Source organism: Leptodactylus fuscus, chromosome 7 (assembly GCF_031893055.1).
Source record: "Leptodactylus fuscus isolate aLepFus1 chromosome 7, aLepFus1.hap2, whole genome shotgun sequence".
Lineage (NCBI taxonomy): Eukaryota > Metazoa > Chordata > Amphibia > Anura > Leptodactylidae > Leptodactylus > Leptodactylus fuscus.
The window spans coordinates 8,218,955-8,241,888 of record NC_134271.1 but is presented as its reverse complement, the minus strand read 5'-3'; the positions used below and the strand labels follow the sequence as shown (position 1 = coordinate 8,241,888).

The 22,934-nt window shown below is 48.1% G+C and overlaps 1 protein-coding gene across 1 annotated transcript in view; it reads left to right on the top strand.

Annotated features, from left to right (window-relative positions):
- Positions 1-22,209, top strand: part of HIPK3 (homeodomain interacting protein kinase 3) — a 63,473-nt gene extending 41,264 nt beyond the window's left edge. Inside the window, exons 3-16 of the mRNA XM_075280898.1 lie at positions 9,234-9,357; positions 11,936-12,055; positions 12,367-12,453; positions 13,767-13,951; positions 16,443-16,602; positions 17,371-17,494; positions 17,584-17,705; positions 17,788-17,915; positions 18,041-18,199; positions 18,290-18,583; positions 19,050-19,190; positions 19,589-19,824; positions 20,050-20,177; positions 20,787-22,209. Coding sequence (XP_075136999.1) covers positions 9,234-9,357; positions 11,936-12,055; positions 12,367-12,453; positions 13,767-13,951; positions 16,443-16,602; positions 17,371-17,494; positions 17,584-17,705; positions 17,788-17,915; positions 18,041-18,199; positions 18,290-18,583; positions 19,050-19,190; positions 19,589-19,824; positions 20,050-20,177; positions 20,787-21,245 — 2,467 coding nt within the window. The 3' untranslated portion in view covers positions 21,246-22,209. The remainder of the gene's footprint in view (positions 1-9,233; positions 9,358-11,935; positions 12,056-12,366; positions 12,454-13,766; positions 13,952-16,442; positions 16,603-17,370; positions 17,495-17,583; positions 17,706-17,787; positions 17,916-18,040; positions 18,200-18,289; positions 18,584-19,049; positions 19,191-19,588; positions 19,825-20,049; positions 20,178-20,786) is intronic.
- The last annotated feature ends 725 nt before the right edge of the window (positions 22,210-22,934 follow it).

The window sequence follows — 22,934 nt, the reverse complement described above, 5'->3', positions numbered from 1 at the left end:
TGTACAGATCCAGTTGGGGGCGGGGGGGGGGCATGGAGCGTACAGATCCTGTATGGGTAGGGGGTGTACAGATCCAGTATGGGTGGGGGGCGTACAGATCCTGTATGGGTGGGGGGTGTACAGATCTAGTATGGGTGGGGGGCGTACAGATCCAGTATGAGCAGGGGGCGTACAGATCTTGTATGGGTAGGGGGTGTACAGATCCAGTATGAGTGGGGGACGTACAGTTTTTGTATTGGTGGGGGGGTGTACAGATCCAGTATGGGTAGGGGGTGTACAGATCCAGTATGGGTAGGGGGTGTACAGATCTTGTATGGGTAGGGGGTGTACAGATCCAGTATGAGTGGGGGACGTACAGTTTTTGTATTGGTGGGGGGGTGTACAGATCCAGTATGGGTAGGGGGTGTACAGATCCAGTATGGGTAGGGGGTGTACAGATCCAGTATGGGCGGGGGGGGCGTACAGTTTCTGTATTGGTGAGGGGCGTACAGATCCTGTATGGGTGGGGGGTGTACAGATCTAGTATGGGCGGGGGGCGTACAGATCCAGTATGGGCGGGGGGCGTACAGATCCAGTATGGGCGGGGGGCGTACAGATCCAGTATGGGTGGGGGGCATACAGATTCTGTATTGGTGGGGGGGCGTACAGATCTTGTATGGGTAGGGGGTGTACAGATCCAGTATGAGCGGGGACGTACAGTTTTTGTATTGGCGGGGGGCGTACAGATCCAGTATGGGCAGGGGGCGTACAGTTTCTGTATTGGTGAGGGGCATACAGATCTTGTATGGGTAGGGGGTGTACAGATCCAGTATGGGTGGGGGGCGAACAGATCCAGTATGGGTGGGGGGCGTACAGATCTTGTATGGGTGGGGGGCGTACAGATCCAGTATGGGTGGGGGGCGTACAGATCCAGTATGGGTGGGGGGCGAACAGATCCAGTATGGGTGGGGGCGTGCAGATCCAGTATGGGTGGGGGGCGTGCAGATCCAGTATGGGTGGGGGGCGTGCAGATCCAGTATGTCCGCCTCCTTCGCTGCCATGTTTCAGCTTTACTAGGAGCTCCTATTCATGGTCTCGGGGTCTCCATCTTTTCAGTGATGGCTTTGCATTGTGGGTAAGGGCCGATCACTGTTCCAGTCTGGCGAGTTCACCCGGAGTTGTATTAACCGTTTAGAGGCGCGGACTCCTTACACAATAGAGATTGTGTGTCGCCTAAATAGGGCAAACGGAGCCTGAACCTGTCGGGGCAGGGATCTGTTCTTGTAGGCGCTGTCCAGGTTATGTCATTCCTGCTCACTTTACAGTCACTGTTTGGCGGTGAGTGACTGCCGATTAAAGGGAGCGCTGCTCCGCGCCGGGATACTCGCCGTACGGGGAGACGGACTCGTCCTTTTAAAAACAAAGAATGTGTTTTATTTCTGAACACGTCCCGAGGAGCTTTAGGAAATCAGATTAAATCCAGACTGAACAGCTGCGGAGCAGCCCCTACCTGGCGCTCCCAGTAACACTATACCGCTAACTCAATAGAGACGCCCAGACATTTGCTGTTCTCGAACCCTCTGCAGCGGCGGCGGCGGCGACATGTTTGGTCCAGAAGAACCGGCTCCGGTGCAATACAGTAACTGTGTGTGTGCTGGAAGAAACTTGTATAATGCTGACATTATAGGACGCTTGTAGATCGATGACATGGAACTTAAAGGGGCGGCTCAGACTAAGATATGGACTAATCTTAGGTTTTCAGATGGTGGGGTCCGACTCAAGGCCAATAGGCCGGACCACCAACTCCAACTCCTCTATTATTCCAGAGACGCAATAAAGATCCTCTAATCCATTAAAGAACTAGTGACTGACGATGCCGCTAATTAATATGCACCTAATTATAATACTTAGAATTGTATAATAGAATTAAAAATAATTGTTCTATTTTGAAGTTGGAGTCGGTAACTTTTTTTTTCCCAAGTCCCTCAAAATTGACCCTGACCGTGTTTGGTGTTGCAGCACAGCCGTAGTGACTTGGATGGGACTGAGCTACACACGGACCAAGTGACGAATGAACTCAACGTCATGTCGTAAAGTGACGATCAGATATGGATGGCCTATACTAACGCATAGAAGGTCATCAGCATTTAAAGGGGATGCCGCAGCTCAGTCCCAATCAAAACAACACAGGCTGAGCTGCAATACCAAGGATAGCCACTATACAGTGTATGGTGCTGTGGTAAGTAGTGAAGAGTCCACAGCCGTTAATATCATAATCCCTTTAAAGGGGAGGGTCAGTATTATCAGGTAGGCAAACAAGTGTCCGGTGGGTGGTCCGCCGCTGTCTGATGTCATTCTCTTTATGGTCCACGCACATGTTTCAACCTCTCTCCCGGCTACAACCCCGCACTACAAGTTGTTATCGGGCATAAAGGAACTGACCAACTCCCTTTAAGGTCGGCCTGGAGCCATCACCGGGCCGGCCACGAGTTAACTGGCTGACATTTGTTATTGCGTTGGTGTTCTGGCTCCGGGTGGAAAAATAACACTCCCCTGTTTGTACAGAGCCGAGGCCTTGACACGGTACAAAAAAACAGCTTTACGTCAGGTGCGGCCAGCGAGGGGTTAACGCGGGGCCGACCTTGGATTTCGCCGCAGCTACTTCACATTCTGTTCCAATTCCTCCCGACGTAACTGCGCAAGTTGAGAATTGTGCTCGCTTTCCGTGGATAGAGCCTTTCATGGAGATGCAGCCAAACCTCGCAGCGCCGTATTCCCAGCATGTGTTATTCTGTCAGCAGACCCCCCCCATCCGATCCCATCGCACCCCCCCAGGCCATCACAGGCCTTTTATGTACTCCTCATCCTCAGCCATTACCAGTAGCGGCGGCCTGGTGTTTGGTTTGGGATAGACCTGCAGCTGTATACATTACATGGATTAGCATAGACCTGTAGCTGTATACATTACCATACTATATACTGGGTATACAGAGAATATACACAGATCACCTGCGGCTCCCGGGAGCAGAGAGGCGGATGGCCTAAAGCCGTGCAAGAGCTTCTGCAGCTGCCGCCTAACAACAACCCCCAGCATCCTCCCATAGCCTTTAGCATTCAGAGCACGCCGGGAGTTGCAGTTTTGCAACAGCTGGAAAGCCACACGGGCAATGAATAATTTAAAGGGATTTTCTGGACTTCAATATCGAAGGCTTGGATTGGTGGGGAACGCTCGGCAGCAGTTTAAAGGGGCCCCTGTGTTGTGACTATACGTTCCTCTTTTCCACCACTGGAGTAGGATGGAGCTGCAGTTCCGTGCAGGACCTGTATAAAATGTACGGCGCTCTGCTTGGTAAATAAGAGGCTGCAGAGCTCGCCGTTGTGCCGTGGCTGTTAAATCGATTGAAGCCGGACCACCACCGATACGATGGAAGACCCTGCATTTGTCGTTAGAGGTCGCAGCGATCAATATTATAATTCCAGAAAATCCCTTTAAGGAGATGAACAATCAAGACCCCATAACCTGTAGTCTGTGGGGGAGTCTGGCAGTAAATATTCACCTTCAGCGCCACCCTAGGGCCAATGAGGCATTACAAGGGGGCGGGAATCAGAGGGTCGTCCATGGGAGACTTGCTTTATGGCTGTTTTTCACTCTTGCACATTAAAGGGGTGTTGTGCACTAAAATGATGGATGAACGGTCCTAATGATAGGCCACTAATATCAGATTAGGAGGGGTCTGATACCCGCAACCCCCACTGATCCACTGTTCTCAGAATGGAGCAGGACGCAGACAGCACTCCTCTCTGTATAGTGGCCATATCAGGTACTGCAGAAGCGACACCTAGTCATTTCAATGGGACCTTCAGCCACTGTATAGTGCTGTCTGCTTCCTGCTCCACCAGCTGATCGGTGAGGGTGCCGGGTGTCAGCCTCTCACAGACCTGATATTAGTCCTATCTTTAGGACAGGCCATTAATATTTTTTAGTCTTTAACTCAGCGTTCCTAATTTTTTCTAGACAAGACAATCCCTTTAAATTTGGTGGGAGGGGCCAGGAGGGAGTTTGGTCTGTGACCACCCCGCCCATTTCCCTGTATCCTATAAACCCACCTGCTTTGTGTAAGTTCCCTTTTCCATCACCTATGGATTTTTTTAAGATTCAGGACCCGAATTTCCACATAAGCAATTTTTTTCCTTTGGCTGCCGTTTACCCTTCGGTCGCAGCGTCGGCCTGGATAAGCCTTGTGGCGGGGACAGGCGGTGCGGCGCTCGCCCATCTCTATACACGTTAGATTAGCCCGGCCATTGATAACTAAATTCCATTAACACCGGCCATTGTTTATCTCCCAAATTCTAGAACAAGCTCATGAAAGCCTTTCTCTTCCAATCTGCATGTCTGCTCCGGGACGCTTGCCATTAGTTGCTTCCAAAAACTACATTAGCAGCTCTTTTTTCCACTGATACGATGGGAAATGTGATAAGTCCGAGCAGCGGAGCGGCCAGAAGAATTCAACGCCTATATTAGAGTATTAGAGCGAGGCGTCTCCATGTTTAGCGAGGCTAGAAAAGCAAGACTCGCTAAAAGGTGGTAAAAAAAAAGCGAGATTTGGTGAAAGGGCGGTGTAGTCTATAGTCTCCGACAACCCCTCTACCTGCAGCTTTCCTACCGTATATACGTCACTGTACTCTACCTGTATATAACCGTTTACGGTGACACTTTGTTGCGGCCTCTGCTGTAAATATATTGTATCTATTTTGGATGTTGGTTACTTCATGACCGGAGAAAGGTGGATTGGACATGTTGGATTTCAGCATGTAGGATTGTTAAGAAGTGATGACAATGATTGATAGGCCTTGGAAAAGAAGGTTGTAATGCACAAAAGTGAACAGTAGTTCAATGGTAGCGACGTTTCGGTCATGGACCTTCTTCATGTTCCATCTACACATGTGGGACGTCTGACATCCATGGTGTGTGCGGCAGAATTATCTGTTTGTCTGGTATTGCAGTTCAGTCCTGTTGATTCGAATGGGACTGAGATATAGCCTGGCCATGTGACCGATGAACATGTCACTGAAAAGAGGAAGCGGCGCTCAATATATCACAGTCTTGGACAATCCCTTTAAACTGCACCTTGTTCTCCTTTGCTAAACATGTTTATGGTGCAGCCTGGAGAAATGGCCGCCAGCCGAATCAGAAGGTTGGGAAGTAGGTCTAGTCTTATAGCTTTGTGGTTGCATCTTAGGGTTACATAGTGACCTGCAGGATGGATGAGTTACTACTTCAGAGGGGTGGGAGGATTTTGGACAAGGAACCTCCCGGGCCCTTGCACACCTTTAGTAGTAATAGTAGCAGGGGTGTCTGCCCATCACTATATACAGCACATTCCTGCACTTCTGTATTGTATCTTTTACTGCTTCTCATTGTATACAATGTATCCTCCTCGCTCTATCTCTCCTCGCCTACAATGTAACAAATGGCCGTTCCCCATTCCCGCCATATGCCGGGGACACTTTTCCACTTGTCTCTCCTGGTGACCTTGCTACCGCACAGACCCCTCCCAATGTTATCGCAGCCTGTTAACAAATAACCATGGCTGAGAAACGCTTTAACTCCTTACGTGACTTTCATTTTTTAACGCCCGAGCCGTCGTATTTTTAGCAGGGGAGAGATCAGAGACTCCCTTCATGGGGACCCACTTTGCAGGGGAAACATGTAAACAGTCTAAAATTAAACCCTGATCTCCGCAGTAAGAATATGGAGCGGCCGCCGGGTAAACAGCGATCAGGTTCGGAGATGAGATGATGGATCCACAAGGAGCATCGTCCCGTGTCATGTGCTCCGCAGCACGTAAACACTCAGGAATCAGAAGGCGCTTGTTTCGATTCTTATATCTTACTATGTTGGGTTGAATCCTCTCATCGGTTGGGGCTGACACCATGTAGTCGCTGACTATAAGCATCTACTTCACACTGTGCAAAGCCAATGAACTTCAACTACAGTCATACAGTGCAATTCTCTTATGATAGCGCCACCTATTGGACTTTTTGTATGAAGATTGGGGCAGATTAAAGGGAGTCAGCCTAGTGATCATTGATTCTTAGCAGACTGCACGCGCCGTCACGTCGGCATATTCTCCTCTTATCCTGTTCAATCCTGTTTTTGGCTTAAAAATAAGGGTATTTGAGGTCAAATTTTGGTCCCGAAATCTCCAGGAAAGTTGAGCTGCCGTCCTGATCCTCCCGCTGTTGTGTAGGTGAGGTCAGGGGAATTTCAGAGCACAAGGAAATTGGCACGCTCACTTTTTTTTTTTTTGAAAGCTGCGACTAAACCCTTGGAAATGTCTGCGTGCGGCGCTCGATTGCTCTGGCCTACCGTTGCAAGCCGTGGACTTTGCACATGTAAGATGACACACCACATCCTGAGCGAGGGTTAGATGTGTATATACAGAAAACACAACCTCTAGGCTCGCAGCGCGTCGCAGAACACGTAAACACTGGCTGTATGTAGAAGGGAGCCCACACGGAAGTGTGCGACGTGTTGTGTAGGAACATGTAGTGATAGTACAGCAAACACCAACGTATAGGACGGCCCCGTGGTCACGGCGCTCTGTCTTCTCAGCTGCAAAAAAACACAAAACAAAACACATTTTTGGTGCTGGTGTCCTGTAGTCTCACAGGAGACGTGTATTTAGGGTGTGCAATGGGATTACGAGAGCCCCTGCACCTACACGATTTGCAAAATCCAATCCTGTTCACACAGTGCTGTAGGGTACAGGTAATATACTGCATGCTATTTTGGTGCAGGATTTGGTGCATTTTTTAATTTTGCAAGTGGGTAAAATCAAAAACTGCATCGAGACCAAGGGGGCTCCAATCTTGTTATCAGAAGGCGCTGAGATGACTTCCAACTACTTCCATGCTGCATTGATTTCAATGGGGTTTCCGTTCTGATCCGTTTTTGTTTTTTTTCCACCCTGCCTGACCGTGTGAACGATGCCTAATAGGAATTGTCCCTGCTTGCTATACGTCTGCTGATCATTCAGTCTCCTGATATATATATCATAGGACGTATAACTTATGTAACATCCTGTAAAGAACCTGCCGGGTGTGTCTACTGCCTAAGCACTTACATAAGTCGCCCCGGCCACCATTGTTGACTCCAGTTACTTGTGTTAGGCCTCTTGTTTTCACACTCGCCCATGTGGGGCTTTTCTCTGTTCCACGGGTTACAAGGCAGCCCCCGACCACAATACAGTCAGGTGGCCGAGCCCTGATCACAACTGTCACAATACAGCTGTCTCTGATCAGTCACCCACACCCAGCTGTCTCTTACACGACTGTTCCCCAGTGGACAGTCTACAACATGGGGGGGGGGGGGGGGGGTTCTGCCTTAAAGTGACACTAGCCCTAAATTCATGGCTAATATCAGTGATGTCACAGTACAGAGATAATACACACAATGATGTCACAGTACAGAGATAATACACACAGTGATGTCACAGTACAGGATAATACACACAGTGATGTCACAGTACAGAGATAATACACACAGTGATGTCACAGTACAGAGATAATACACACAGTGATGTCACAGTACAGAGATAATACACACAGTGATGTCACAGTACAGGATAATACACACAGTGATGTCACAGTACAGAGATAATACACACAGTGATGTCACAGTACAGAGATAATACACACAGTGATGTCACAGTACAGAGATAATACACACAGTGATGTCACAGTACAGAGATAATACACACAGTGATGTCACAGTACAGGATAATACACACAGTGATGTCACAGTACAGGATAATACACACAGTGATGTCACAGTACAGAGATAATACACACAGTGATGTCACAGTACAGAGATAATACACACAGTGATGTCACAGTACAGAGATAATACACACAGTGATGTCACAGTACAGAGATAATACACACAGTGATGTCACAGTACAGGGATAATACACGCAGTGATGTCACAGTACAGGATAATACACGCAGTGATGTCACAGTACAGAGATAATACACACAGTGATGTCACAGTACAGGATAATACACACAGTGATGTCACACTACAGGGATAATACACACAGTGATGTCACAGTACAGGATAATACACACAGTGATGTCACAGTACAGAGATAATACACACAGTGATGTCACAGTACAGGATAATACACGCAGTGATGTCACAGTACAGAGATAATACACACAGTGATGTCACAGTACAGAGATAATACACACAGTGATGTCACAGTACAGGATAATACACACAGTGATGTCACAGTACAGGTATAATGTACACTATGATGTCACTGTGTGGTGATGTCATACGCTGAGTAGTCCGTCCTATATCCTGCAGTACACGGCTCAGTCTTGCGCAGGTTCTTGTGTATTAGTGACATTTATTTTCTCTCACTTTTTGTTTCTTTAGTTTTATTCCTATAAATAATCTCGTTTTACATGACACCAGAAAACCTTTCTAATCCGATATCCCGGCACATACGTTGTATATCGCAGGACTTCTCGCCGCGGTTCTCTCCTGTAAGCCGATCCCCCGAGCAGATGACTTGCTTGTTACCAGGTCCGGTGACGAATTCGGAGCCACGGTTGTGTTTTATTCATGATCTGGTTACATTACACAAACAGGGCGGTGTGCTATGGTTACAGTGTCAGGCCGTCCACACCCCGGCCTACCTGCCTGCCCGCAGCTTCTTCCATCTCGTACATTAACATTTCACCATGTCGCTGCTTGTACCCCGAGCCCTGCTTGGCTGACTGTACATTCCTGGTCCTCCAGTTTTGCCTGAACAGACTTCCCAGAATTCCTGCGGTACAATGTAAATAATCACTTCCACTTGTAGGACGGGAACGTGCCGGCTGCGTGCAGCTCTGATGGGGGGGAATGGGTTAAAGTGGAAGAATTTCACATCCCTCTATATATACTGTAGGTGTATTCTCTTTGTCTCCCTTGTCGTGGCGCCGTCGTAACATTTGCTTAGTCCTCCATTGAATGAAGTTCAGTAAGTCTTGAGCTATGTCGGGGACGTTTCCAATAGGAGGAGCGCGACCATCGCACTGCGCGGCGCAGCTTGTCTCTGTATTGGTAACAAGTTGTCTATTGATATCAAGTCTGTCCCACGTCATGAACCGATATGTAGGCAGTGATAGAGCAGTATATTATTATTGTACTCCTATGGGTGTCGTCGTTTTTTTTTGACCATTTTTCTTTTTTTCTATTTCAGAGCTCCTGAGATTATTTTGGGGTTACCGTTTTGTGAAGCCATAGACATGTGGTCGCTGGGCTGCGTGATTGCTGAGCTATTCCTGGGATGGCCGCTATACCCGGGAGCGCTGGAGTATGACCAGGTAAGGGGAACGCGCTGTACACATTAATGGGGTTTTCTTATCTATGCACCTGGGCGATTCTCAGGGAGCCCGGGCCACACCACAGGTAGGAATAGGACCTGTCCTGAGGTTTGTCCTGGGCCCCTGATCATATACGGTCATGTGTCTGGGGCCATAGAACTGAATGGGTCAGTCTACTAGCCAACAATACAGACGGTCGTGGGCGTGAGGCCTGACCCTGGGACTCCCCTTTAAGGTCGCCCGGCTGCAGAAGCGTCTCACACACCGCCTGTCATTTTGTTCTGCCTTCCCATTCCAATGGACGTGTTTACTTTAGAAAGTCGCAGCTGCTTTGTGTCCTCGGTGAAGCGCGTCAGGCGATGGCTTCTGCATTAATCCCAGAATAATTAGGCAGAGCGCCTCGTGCGTAGACTTCTAGGTACACGGCCTCCACAGCCCTGTTTGTGCACTACTTTGCATGACTCTGTCATAAACAACCTGGAAATAGGATTCTCAAGAGAAGAGTCGGCCCCCTCCGGAGAGCGCTGGCAATGCTTATGTGCTAAATAAAGCCGTACGCGAGGTTTGTCTCTGCATCGCTTACAACATGGATGTAAAGTGCAGAGAGGACAGGTAGTATGGCCAGGGGAACATCTCCTATAGACATAGACCTGCAGGACTTTAATGGACGTGATATACAGGTGTATTCTGTACGGTGGGTCCATAGAAAATAAAGGGCCACATCTTCTTCGGGCTCTGCGCCGTTGGGGACCAGAATGACGGAGAGCCGAGCGCTAACACTACTGTTACTGGCCCAACCCCATAGACTATAATGGGGTCCACCATTTTCATACTGAAAGCAGCGGAGAGAGAAGTCCTGTGTGCACTGGTTTCTGTAACGGGGTCCCCAACGGAGACTCCGGCCCGGCTAGGGCAACGACAAGGCGCGCCTTAGTGTGTATGGAGCCGCCATCTTCCTGGTCCTACTTGACTCAGAACTGACACACTTTGGCCACTGACTAGCTTAGTGGCCAGTCCTGCAGGACCAGAAAGGGTGACCCCAGTTTGGGATCGATCAGGTATTATTGATTTTCTGTTTCCTTATGTGATGCAGAATTTCTGACGGAAAAACCCCTTTAATTGTGACAGAAACCAATGACTGAGGCTCTTTGTGGGAGATAGGAAAACTGGGGGAAGAAGAGCGAGTGTGACCGACGTAACATAAGAACGGCCTAATAATTGTGCCCTATGTGAAAAGCAGAAGCTGCGGATACGTTTCCTCATCACCTATAGCGCGGGGAACCTCACACTTCCCGTATTGCTGAAACCATTATACAAAGCCTTGCAAATAAATCCTGGAAATTGTGTAACAAGGCTCCGAACCGACCCACGTATGCAAAATGGAGGCTCGGTCTGAACGAACAGGTAGCCAGAGGCATTGTGAGATAGTATATGTCTGGATAATACAATGTACTCACTAGTAAGACGCCATGTTTACTTATAGCTATAACCCCCCACTGTGCCCCATAGTCGTGGGACTCCAGACTGCAGCATTACTAAAGATGTTCTTGTGTCATGGATGGGGCAAGCGAGAGGGGAGATCACATGGTTGTAAGATAAGGGAGTCTTCCGGTCACTTGACCGGGGGGCACAATGGGGGGGCAGCGTGCACAATATAAACAGAGCTCGATAAACAGCTACTCCTGGCGTCTAAGGTTGTATTACAGAGGTTTGGGCTAAAAGCATTGATATATCTAAAAGAGAGGTGGCTTATTGGTGGGGTGTGACACCTGGCACCCTCACCGATCAACTGTTCTCAGCAGAATGGAATAGGAAGCAGACAGCGCCGTTCTCTATGTAGTGGACGAAATGAGTTACTGCAGCTTACGTCCCATTCATGTGAATGTGGGCTGATCTGCAGTACCTGCTCTGGCCACTACACAGAGAACAGCGCTGTCTGCTTCCTGCTCCATTCTCTGTCTTTCCGTTGCAGAGAACAGCTCATCAATGAGGATGTGTCTGTCAGACCCCCACGGATCTGATATTGTTATTCTTAGTTCGGGAAGACCCCTTTAAATGCCTCTGGACTTGGGCACCTGCCATGTCAGGACTCCTAGGTCCACGTCTTACACGTGACACCTGCCATGTCAGGACTCCTAGGTCCACGTCTTACACGTGACGCCTGCCGTGTCAGGACTCCTAGGTCCACGTCTTACACGTGACGCCTGCCGTGTCAGGACTCCTAGGTCCACGTCTTACATGTGACGCCTGCCGTGTCAGGACTCCTAGGTCCACATCTTACACGTGACGCCTGCCATGTCAGGACTCCTAGGTCCATGTCTTACACGTGACACCTGCCATGTCAGGACTCCTAGGTCCACGTCTTACACGTGACGCCTGCCGTGTCAGGACTCCTAGGTCCACGTCTTACATGTGACGCCTGCTGTGTCAGGACTCCTAGGTCCACGTCTTACACGTGACGCCTGCCGTGTCAGGACTCCTAGGTCCACGTCTTACATGTGACGCCTGCTGTGTCAGGACTCCTAGGTCCACGTCTTATGTGACTGACTGTTCCGTTTTTTTGTTTATTTTTATCCAGATCCGATACATTTCCCAAACTCAAGGGTTGCCGGGAGAACATCTGTTAAACGTGGGTACAAAAACATCCCGATTCTTCTGCCGTGAGCCAGAAACCCAGTACCCCAGTTGGAGGTTAAAAGTAAGTAAGGCTTTTAGAATATTTGCCCCCCATTATTAATGGTGTCCTGACCCGGCTTCCATCCAGCTTCATGTTACAGAGGAGCGGTTACTGAATCACTTCCGGATCCCCTCAGTTACTCCTCCTACAAATAACCCCGTACACACCCGATTACTATTATCCCATCCCCCATACACACGGTCACTTACCCTACAGACCGCAGGAGATACGAGACTAATGAAAGATCCCAGTTGACGTCCATACGAGCCGTGGCCTGACGTGACGTGCCTTGTGAGCCGTGTTTAATGTCTTTCTCCTTTTTTCAATCGCAGACCTTGGAGGAACACGAAGCCGAAACAGGAATGAAGTCTAAGGAAGCCCGGAAGTATATTTTCAACAGTTTGGATGATATAGTGCATGTAAGTAGCCGGACGATAAATAACAGGGTGCTCGGCCATCGCCTTTTTTTGTCGGCGGCCATACTTGTGACTCTTTCTGAATCCTTAGCCCTGATCAAAGTGACGGCGACCATTACTTGTCTCAATATCTGCCACTTACTGAAGACGGTCGGAATCTGTGTCAGTCGGAGCCGTCAATTATCGCCTAATTAAAGGCCACGGCTTTGTACACTTTGTACATGTGACCTACATCTGGCCCGGACACATAATAACACACTGGGTCGCCTCTGTCATCATTACCAGTAATTGGTGTTAACCGCCGTCGTTTCATTATTCCTATAGCGCCATCCTATACAGCGGCGCTGCATTCATTGACATTGACCCTGGCGGTTACAGTCCCATTCCTATGTCATCTGCACAAAGCCCTGCCAGGAGGAAACCCACAAAATCCCGCACCGTGTTACTATTTGTAGAGTCTATGTGACATTTGGAGCGGAGCGTCTTTCAGTGTGTATTAGCCGGTGACTTAGGTGTCAGCCAAGGCTTCTCTTTCCAAGGTACTTGCCAAGTCAGCGGCCCCGATATCAAACGTTATAGCCACCTGCATTTATAAGCGGGGTTTTTTCTGTTTCCATTGCACTGCTGTGTTCTTTGTACCAGAAGAGACCAGATTTGTATCTTGTGGCAGTACATTGGATATGATAACCTGTAGTAATGAGCTGACGTGTGTCATATATATATTATATATTTACTGATCTAAGGTGGTCCACATCAGATTGGTGGGGGTCCGACACACCGCACCCCCATTGATCAGCAGAGAACCAAAGTCAAGTGAATGGCACCTGATCTGCAGTACCTGTTCTAACCACTACACAGAGAACAGAGCTGTCTGCTTCCTGCTCCATTCCCCGTGTGGCTGTGCACGGTACTGCCGTTTACGGCATCTCCATCCCATTCAAGTGAAGGAGTCGGAGCTATGTGTAATACCAGGTCCAGCCACGACTGACTATATGGCGCTGGCCTCAATGTTTACCTGACTCCTGCCTCTTCAGTCAGCTGATGGTCAATATTAAAATTTGTGTCGTCATCCATACTTCTCCCAGGTTCTCTTTGGACCAAACCTCAGGTGTCTGGACTTGGGTTCAGGACCAGAACCCGACATTCGGAAAGAAGGGATTTGGGTGCCGCCCCTGGTCACGTGACCCAGCCTGGAATCCCGATGGAGGGTCCAGATAGAACCTGTGGGAGATAAATGGTTAAACATTCCCCTATAACCCCTCTAAGTATATTTTGATGTCCCGCGTCGCCTGAGCCTGTGTGTTCTTTGCTCCTAGGTGAACATGGTGATGGATCTGGACGGCAGTGACTTAGTGGCGGAGAAGGCGGATCGCAGAGAGTTTGTGGGCCTGTTGAAGAAAATGTTGATGATCGATGCCGATGCGAGGATCAGTCCGGCGGACACCCTGAGCCACTCCTTTGTTACCATGAAGCACCTCCTCGATTTCCCCCACAGCAACCAGTAAGTGGCAGACAGAGCGGCATTGTCACTCATGGCTCCCCCACCGGGCCCCGTCCAACAAACCCTTTACTGCCATACAAGACGCTGAAGCGCCACAGCTGGTGAACAGCGCGCTTTGTATGGCCGTAATAAGATTTCTCTGTAAATGTCTAATCTTCTGCCTTATAGAATTAAACCGACCGCTCGCAGTCTGCGCACACAATGGGGATTTGTCCCTGGCGTGCAGCGTGTGTCCGAGAATTAAAGGGCCACGGGGTCAGAGATTTAGCCATTCATCCCATGTCTAGTGGGGACTCAGACGACCCCGAGCTCTTGACTCGGCCATTGTGGACTTGTCTGCCGCCGCCAAACTGGTTCTTCGTACTTGTCGTCCCAGTGAATGGCTTATCCTGTGGTAACGCGATACCACCTTATAGTTCACTTTTATGGCAATACCTTAGTTAGAAACCACCTAGAAAGCAAAAGTGAATACCTTTCCTTCTTTACAGTAAGAAGGTTCTAATTATTTTTCCAGAAACAGCGCCACCCTTGTCTGTAGGCTGTTTCCAGTATTGCACCTCAACCCCATTCATGTGAATGGAGCTAAGCTGCAATACCAGATGCAGCCTGTAGATATAAAGGGCGCTGTTTATGATAACTTGATTTTTCTTTTGCATAGTGTTATCTGTTTCAGGGAAAGCTGGGTGACAGTCCTACAGTCTTGAATATCAGATCTGTTTTGTGCAAGAGCTTAGTCACATGTCAGCGTGTCACGGCCGTGTGCACGCCACGTTCATGTGAATAAGCTCTTCCTAGTATTTTTGGCAGCAGAGACCAACTTAGGGTAATAAGAGTGTGATCATTGGACCCCCTGGGACCCAGGCCATGTATACACTCTCCGGACGGTCATACATGGACGCTGCTGATTCATTCATTCTCTATGAGACTGGTGGACTTGTCTGACGACAGTGCTCGGCCTTCTTAGTCAGTCCCGTAGGCTTTGCATTTGCAACTTGCTGCATCCAAACAGGAGACCTAAGACCCCTGTTCTCGTGATCGGTGGGACCCGCACTGACCATACACTTACTACCGACCTTGTGCATAGGTGTATGCAAAGCCCTGCCAATGTCCAGAGCTTCCATGTATCATCCATACCCATAGATCTCTGTATGACAGACACTTCTCAGACTTGGTGACGGACTCCCAACACCCCTGCGAGCCGCCTATATACTTGGTCCTTTGAGGCCTGGAATCTCGCAGTCATTGCTTCTTCTGCCAGATGTCTTGTCTTTAGTCCATCACGGACCGCGATCCCCTCTGCATTTCCATATTGCGCCCAGATAGGACATGGAAAATATGACTGCAATGAAATATTTAGGAAAGTGTTGGCGCTCGGTAACATTCTTAAATAGGTCAAAGCTGAACTATAGATTAGACCGGCAAGACAGATGGCAGTCCTGAGATTTATTCCTTGTGCTGGAATACTATAACATTACATGGCAGTGACCCCCCCTAACATCCTGTTTACCGGTATACAGCGGATGTATAGTGCATGGTATGTCACGTGACCGCATCTAAAAATACTCCAAGCAACAGAGGAAAGAGCTCAATATAAGGATATGTTCATATCTGCGGAGTCCGTCTGATATCACAGACAAGAAAGTCCTGCAACGTTTTTTATCCAGGAAACAGATCCCTGACAAAGCCCATTATAATGAATAGGGTTCCCCCGGGATCTGTCTCTGTCCGTCATTACACAGATCTGATCCCTTCTGTTGCTAGGAAGGACCAGAAGAAGAGACTAAACAATGCAGACCTATAAGATATAAGATGGTGGGACGGTGACAGGAATCCTTACACATGCATGCTCAGGTCATCCGAGCATGCATGTGTTACAAACTCGCTGCCAGACTAGTGTTGTATTGCCCTTCACAACAAAAGGATCGGGCATACTGACATCCTACAGCCTGGTCCTATGTCCCATCACATCTACCGTAGGGAGTGGAGATGAGCGAACGCATTTGTTACGAATTTTCCAAAACTTTTGGGTCAACCAAACCCAGAACTTTTAGCAATTCATCACTCATCAATATTCTGTATAGGGGCGCCCCGTGTCTCTGAGACCCCAGAGTATAATAATAGCACAGAATGGAGAGGTTTGTCCATGTCCCTGTATACATGAGATGGTCGGCCTGTCCTGTTAGATTGGGCCGCTTCAGCCCCCATTAGTCGGTTCAGCCCCCATTAGTCGGTTCAGCCCCCATTAGTCGGTTCAGCCCCCATTAGTCGGTTCAGCCCCCATTAGCCGGTTCAGCCCCCATTAGTCGGTTCAGCCCCCATTAGTCGGTGCAGCCCCCATTAGTCTATTGTGTATGAGCAGCTTTATACTAGACAAGTAACACAATATACTTGGAGATTGGCTCCGTATACGTAGCCCAGATATAACCTGTATAATGGTTGTCTATACGGATCTTTGTGAACTGAAACCTATGTAATATTCTTTGTCTTTCAGTGTAAAATCGTGTTTCCATATCATGGATGTTTGCAAGTCTCGTCCCAACCTATGCGACGCAGCTAACCGCAATAAAACATCAGTCATGAGACCGCTCGCCTCCGCCAATGCAGCTAACCTTACCGCTGGGTTCACCAAAATTGGCAATGTCAGGAGTCAGGTAGAGTATTATTCACACTGTACATTTATTAACTCTACATGGGCAGGTTTACAGGTACGTGGGTTTATTCTGCCTACATCCAGACTACGCTGCCGGGGGAGTGTATGGTATGGCGCGGTGCATAGGACAATGTCATTATGGAGGGTGGTATCCTAGTGACGGCTTTCCTGCAGCTTGTAAAATGAAGCCGTGGCTTGTTTTTTTCCTTATTGGGCTCGAGACGTCATTTACTATGGTGTAAACAGCAGCGCTGGGTGCGGGAGGTATGAGGAGTGCGCCATCTAGTGGCTGAATAGCACATGGCATGTTTGTTTACACACACATTCACTTGCGCTAAGACATCGTCCAGTGCACGGTTAAAATCATAGCTGCTTTCTTCCAAAAACAGCGCCACTCCCATCTACAGGTTGTGTGTGGTATTACAGCTCAGCATCGTTCATTTTTATTGGAGCAATATCTTACACAGCTAGTGGAAAGGCGTGCCACTGTTTATGGAAGAAAGTAGACTTACTAATCCTTTACATCCCCTTTAAGGGGGAGTCAGTGCAGAACACCCACTGCTCTCATGCTAGTAGTGTAACCCCCAGTGATCAGATAGGATGTGACTATGGGACAACCCTTTAGATGAGACAACTCCTTCGGCTGTGACCGAATTGGCACACCGCCTCTGGGCCAGGGCCCAGGATCCTTGCACTTGGTGACTGCAGACGTTGTCTTGTGCGTTTGTATTTCTAAAATTTGAGTTTTTTTTTTTTTTTTACTTTTCAGGCTTTAACCACGTCGGGGCATTCGGTCATACACCATGGGATTCCAGTGCAGGCAGGAACTGCTCCGTTTGGTTGTAATGATGCGTTTCAGCAGACCCTGATCCTTTGCCCCCCCACCCTACAAGGTACACGACCAGCCATTATTCCCCGCTCCGATCACTCAGTTACATTGTTTATTGCTTCTAATCGCAAATAATTCTCTTCTTTCTTTTAGGAATCCCACCAAATCACGGCAAGCCCACAAGTTATTCCGTGAGAGTCGATAACGCGTTACCCCTCGTCACCCAGGCTCCGGCCATGCAGCCCTTACAGATCCGACCAGGCGTCCTCTCCCAGGTGAGTTGGGCTTTATATCGCATTATCAATGAGCAGAAATATAGTTGTTACTTCTACACTAAAATGGCTGTCACCCCTTCAGCACACGTGGTCGAACGGAACGCAGCCGATATTGGTTCCCGCCTGGCAACAGGTGACAACGGTGGCGCCAACGACAACAACCCTCGCTTCCGATTCCATGGCTGGACCACAGAGACTGGGAGACTGGGGGTAAGAGAAATAGATGTGCACGGCCTAGGCCGCCATTGCAGCGCAGGGGACAGGGCAGACATGTATGTATGATAGGTCGGCCTTATTAATGTCAGGTCTCTGTCTCTGTCTGCTCCTTGTCACAGGAAAGTCATTCAGCATGGAAACCATTACAGCTCCATGATCCTGCAGCCTCTCCTCACCAACCAAATGGCGCTGTCAGCCCCTCAGCCTATCAGTTTAGGCATCGCACATGTGGTGTGGCCTCAGCCTGCTGCTAATAAACGGAATAAATGTCAAAACAGGTACGCTCTCCACCCATTCCAGGATTTGGCCCCCGCTGACCCCGCCGACTTCTGATAACCCGATCTTCTATCCCGGTTTTTTCTCTGCAGGAGTAACACAATACAGGACGCCGCTGTCCACAGTAAAGCACTTACCTCTCCAAAGATATCAAACAGCGCAAAGACCGCCGAGTCTGAAAGTTGTGCGTTACCACAGGACAATCAGAACCTGGAGGAGCAGGAGGAAGGATCTTGTAAGGCGTCCGAGGAGCCGGCCCCGGATGTGTCCATTCAGCAGAGGCAAGAGATTGTCATCGCCGACTCCCCGAGCCCCACCGCCAGTGTCATTACAATTAGCAGCGACACGGATGAAGAGGATTCTGCACAGACCCACTCGCTGAGAGAGTAAGAGAAATAATTCGGCTCTGGTCCCATCTGCAGTGGAGGCTCTGTCAGGATCCCTTGTTGTAGATTATAAACACGGCTAGAACACGGACCCTTTAATTTATATGCCCTTATATTATTATGGGTCGGTGCAGGGGGCTGTGAGCCTGGGGCAAAACTGAACCAGTCCTATTCCTGTCTATTTTGCGGCCCGGGCTCACTGTAGGATATAAATGGGTCCATGCAGGGCACGGACAGCCCAAGGTTATCCCATAGGGTGCACATGATCATGTGGCTGTGACCTCATAGCACGATATACTGTTCTGTTTTGTATACCAAAATGCTGGACCGCAGAACCCAGTGGACTCCATTATAGACATCTGGATCCATCGGGCACTGTCAGTGTCTGTCATGTGCCGATTGTGGCAAACTTGTCATTAGTTTCCTGATCCGGTGGACTAAAATCTCCCTGTTATTTCTTACCTAGATGTAAAGGCAGCCTGGACTGCGAAGCCTGTCAGAGTACTCTGAATATTGATCGCGTCTGCTCCTTGAGTAGTCCAGACAGCACCCTGAGCACCAGCTCCTCAGGGCAGTCCAGCCCCTCTCCCTGCAAGAGACCCAACAGGTAATGTATTCACGCTGTATCCAGTCACATGTCGCCCTGTAAATGGTGCTGCTGCAAACTAACCAAAAAGGACACCTCATTCACAACACAGACAGGATTACAATAGATGATAACACCGCTATAGATAAGACCACCAAATATCTATCATTACACCCACTGCTGACAGAGGACGTCACCGCTTATCTCCTGCACATCTAGAAAACTCTCCCATAGACCACAAGCAGTCATCTCCAGACGATTGGCGCCTACGGCCATTGCTGTGCTGTAAAGCAGATCACTAAATGTTAAACAGCGCATAGGCGAAGGTCAGACAAGATGGCCGCCCTAGTAATCATGTACAGTCACTAGACGCATGCCCTATAGTGATTATACATTGAACACATTCCTTGGTTTTGCAGCATGTCCGATGATGAGCCTGAGAGCGGCTGTGACACCGTAGACGGATCCCCAAGCTCGGACTCTTCCGGCCATGACAGTCCGTTTGTCAAGAGCAGCTTTGTAACGGATACCAACCAGAACGCAGAAAAACGGGCGTCGGAGAAAACGGAAAGTAAACCAGCAGTGTGCACATTAGTGGTCCCACCTATCAGGATCGAAAACCGCAAGTTCAATTCCCATCGGGCTAACAACAAAGGTAAATGGCGTCACGAGCTCACCGAAAATTAGACACGGCCCCTTAATATTAGGTGTGCAGAGCCTGTATGAGCACCCTGTCCCTTCTGTGGGGCGTCCATATAGTATTGTATTACAGAGAGATTCCTTCATTTAGAAGGACGTTCGTTTCGGAATGGTCAGAGTGCGTGCACAGCGCCTTAGGTCAATGCAACAAGGTGTGAACATGACTCTTGTGTTTTCCCAGATGCGGCCTGCCATCCCTTAATAAAAGGACGTTCAGGCCCCGGGAGAAAGAACCATCCGGCAGGCCTCGGGAATCGCCAGCAGAAACTTACATCAGCATTCCAGCAGCAGCCTCTGAGCTTCAGCCAGGTAAGTGCCTGCGCCACAGCGAGCGGCCATGACACATCAGGGATTTGTAAGCCTGTAGGACTGATACAGCTAGAGCAGGGGTAGGGAACGTACGGCTCTCCAGCTGTTGCAAAGCTACAACTCCCAGCATGCATACTGGCTCTGCTGTTCTTGGAACTGCCATGGAAGTGAATGGAGCATGATGGGAGTTGTAGTTTTACAGCAGCTGGAGGGCCGAAGGTTCCCTATCCCTGAGCTAGAGGAATGCTGTCCTTGTTAGTCCCATAGAAATAGAATAGTGAGGCCATGTGGGACTCCTATCGTTGCAATTCTTTGGGTAGGTGATATGGCTTAGGTCTACACGGCCATGACTCTGGGATTACCGGGTCACCCTGCGACTTGTTCACTAATGGTAGTAAATGCAGACATTGCAATCCTGGGGGTGCCATGAAAAGATTTTGGGGACCCTCATGATCACACCATTGGTAAATAAGTTGCAGGGGCGGCCCGGTGATCTTTGGTAGCCCTAGCCCCATAACGTCTTGTTCCTTCTTACCCATACTAACACAGTAGTGGCAAGATAGACTCTTGCACAAATTGCATCACTAAACTGTAACTCCTGTCTCCCAGATGCAACATTTTGGAACGGGACATCAAGAATGGAACGGAAACTATGGGCACAGGAGGCAGCAGGCGTTTATCGCACCCACTGTTGCCAGCCATCCCTTCACCCTTCAGCATGGAAGCCCAAATCACAGTGCTGTGCACGCTCATCTCGGCGGGCAGCCGGCGATCCTTTCCTATCCACCCTCCGCTCCGCTCACCAGCGCAGCGCCCGTGGCCCACCTCCTCGCGTCACCGTGTACCTCAAGACCGATCTTACAGCATCCGGCTTACAATCTCTCTCACCCCAGCGGTATCGTTCATCAGGTGGCGGTGGGCATCAACCCCAGGCTTTTACCCTCCCCCACCATCCACCAGACTCAATACAAACCCATATTCCCATCCCACTCCTACATCGCCGCCTCCCCGGCCTACACCGGATTTCCGATGAGCCCCACGAAACTCAACCAGTATCCGTACATGTGAGAAATCTGCAAAAAGAGAGGAAGCTCAAAGAGTCGTCACACTTTTTGGTATGAAGCGGAACGAAAAAAACAAACAAAAAACCACACAAACCAACAAACATGGCTTTTGATAATGAAAGAAGAAAAAAAAAAATATCAAAAATAATTTGGCCATGGCACAAGAATATTTTTTGAATCGCGTAGACTTGGGTGCAATTTCAAACAATCTTGAGCTTTAAGAAAAAAAAAACCACAAAAACCGAAAAAAGTTAAAATTCACTTTTAATGTGTTTTGCACATTTGGTATAAATCGTCTCTGGTCCTGTTCTCTTCTCTAGTGACTCTTTAGACAGGTGACTTACGGGAGCAGAAGGTTGTCGCCTTCTCTCCTGCTATTTTTTTATACAATTGCCTTCTAACTTAGTGCAAGACACGTCTTTTTTGGGAAGCCATTCAGCGTACAGGTTTAGCGCAACTTAAATGCACATACTGTCAGCAGTCCGGTGTACGTCGCGTACGTTATTGTTTCCGTTCTCGTACGTCTTTGGTGGGTTTTTTTTTTTTTTTTTCAGTGTCCGGGGGTCACATGGCTACTGAGTTTTGATGTTCACGCTGCATGTGTCTTTTGCATGGGCAGAAGAAGAAAAAAAAAAAAAAAAATGAGTAAAAAAAAAAAGTTGCCTAGACCTTTGCTCTTCAGTGTCGTCGTCCTAATAATCCGCTGCATTGTAAACTGTTCCCACACATAGTGCCTTAACTATCGAGGTTGTTAACGTTATTTACTTAATATATTCGTGTCGATTTCAGCACTTAAAAAAAAAAGAAAAAAAAAAAGAAAAAAAAACTTCTTCAGATCTGCTGATATATAAATATCTATTTTTTGGAATAACTTGAGTCTTTGCTCAATCTTTAGGGGTTTGTTCTTCGTTTGGTCGTGTGCTACGATTTTTAGGTTTTTTGGTGTTTTACTTACCAACTGAACAGCATGGAGGTTTTTTTTTTTTTTATCCTTTTTTTTTTTTTTTTTTTTAATCTGTTGCTGTAGTTTTTTTTTCTTATTCTTTAATTTTTAGATATTTAGCGAGCGTGGCGCTTTCGATGATTCTTAATTTTTTTTTAGATTTTTCGCTGGCTGCACGTTTTATCGGTAATCACACAGTCGACGGAAACTGCAATATCGTCTGATAAGTGGATTTTTTTTTTTCAATTTTTGTTTATCGTCACCGCGTTCGTCCAATCGGCTGGATTTTTTTTTTTTTAAATCCTAGTATATCTATATACCCGGTGTAGTAAGGCATGAGTCGTGGTCAGGTTTTTACGGGGGTGTAAAAATAAATAAAAAAATATATATTAAAATTTTCGATGACCTTTTTCGGTCTTGGCTGAGGCTGCAGCATTTTGCTGGGCAATGTCTTGCAGGCGCTTCCAGCACTGAAGGGGTTAACACTACGGCACGTGACTGCGGCGGTGGACAAAAAGCGCACAGTATTCGATTATCTATTGTATCGAGAAACTATTTACTCTAGAAGTTTGATAAGATGTGAGAATTTTTCAAAGAATTTTTTTTTTTTTCCGCGTGTGCAATTTTTTTTTTCGCTTTTATGCATGTGTTTAAGTTTTTTCAATCCTCATTTACATTATATATAATTTTATTTTTTTTTCCTGAGTGGTGACTGCTTATTTAATACATTCCGTCAGGGACATGAAATTT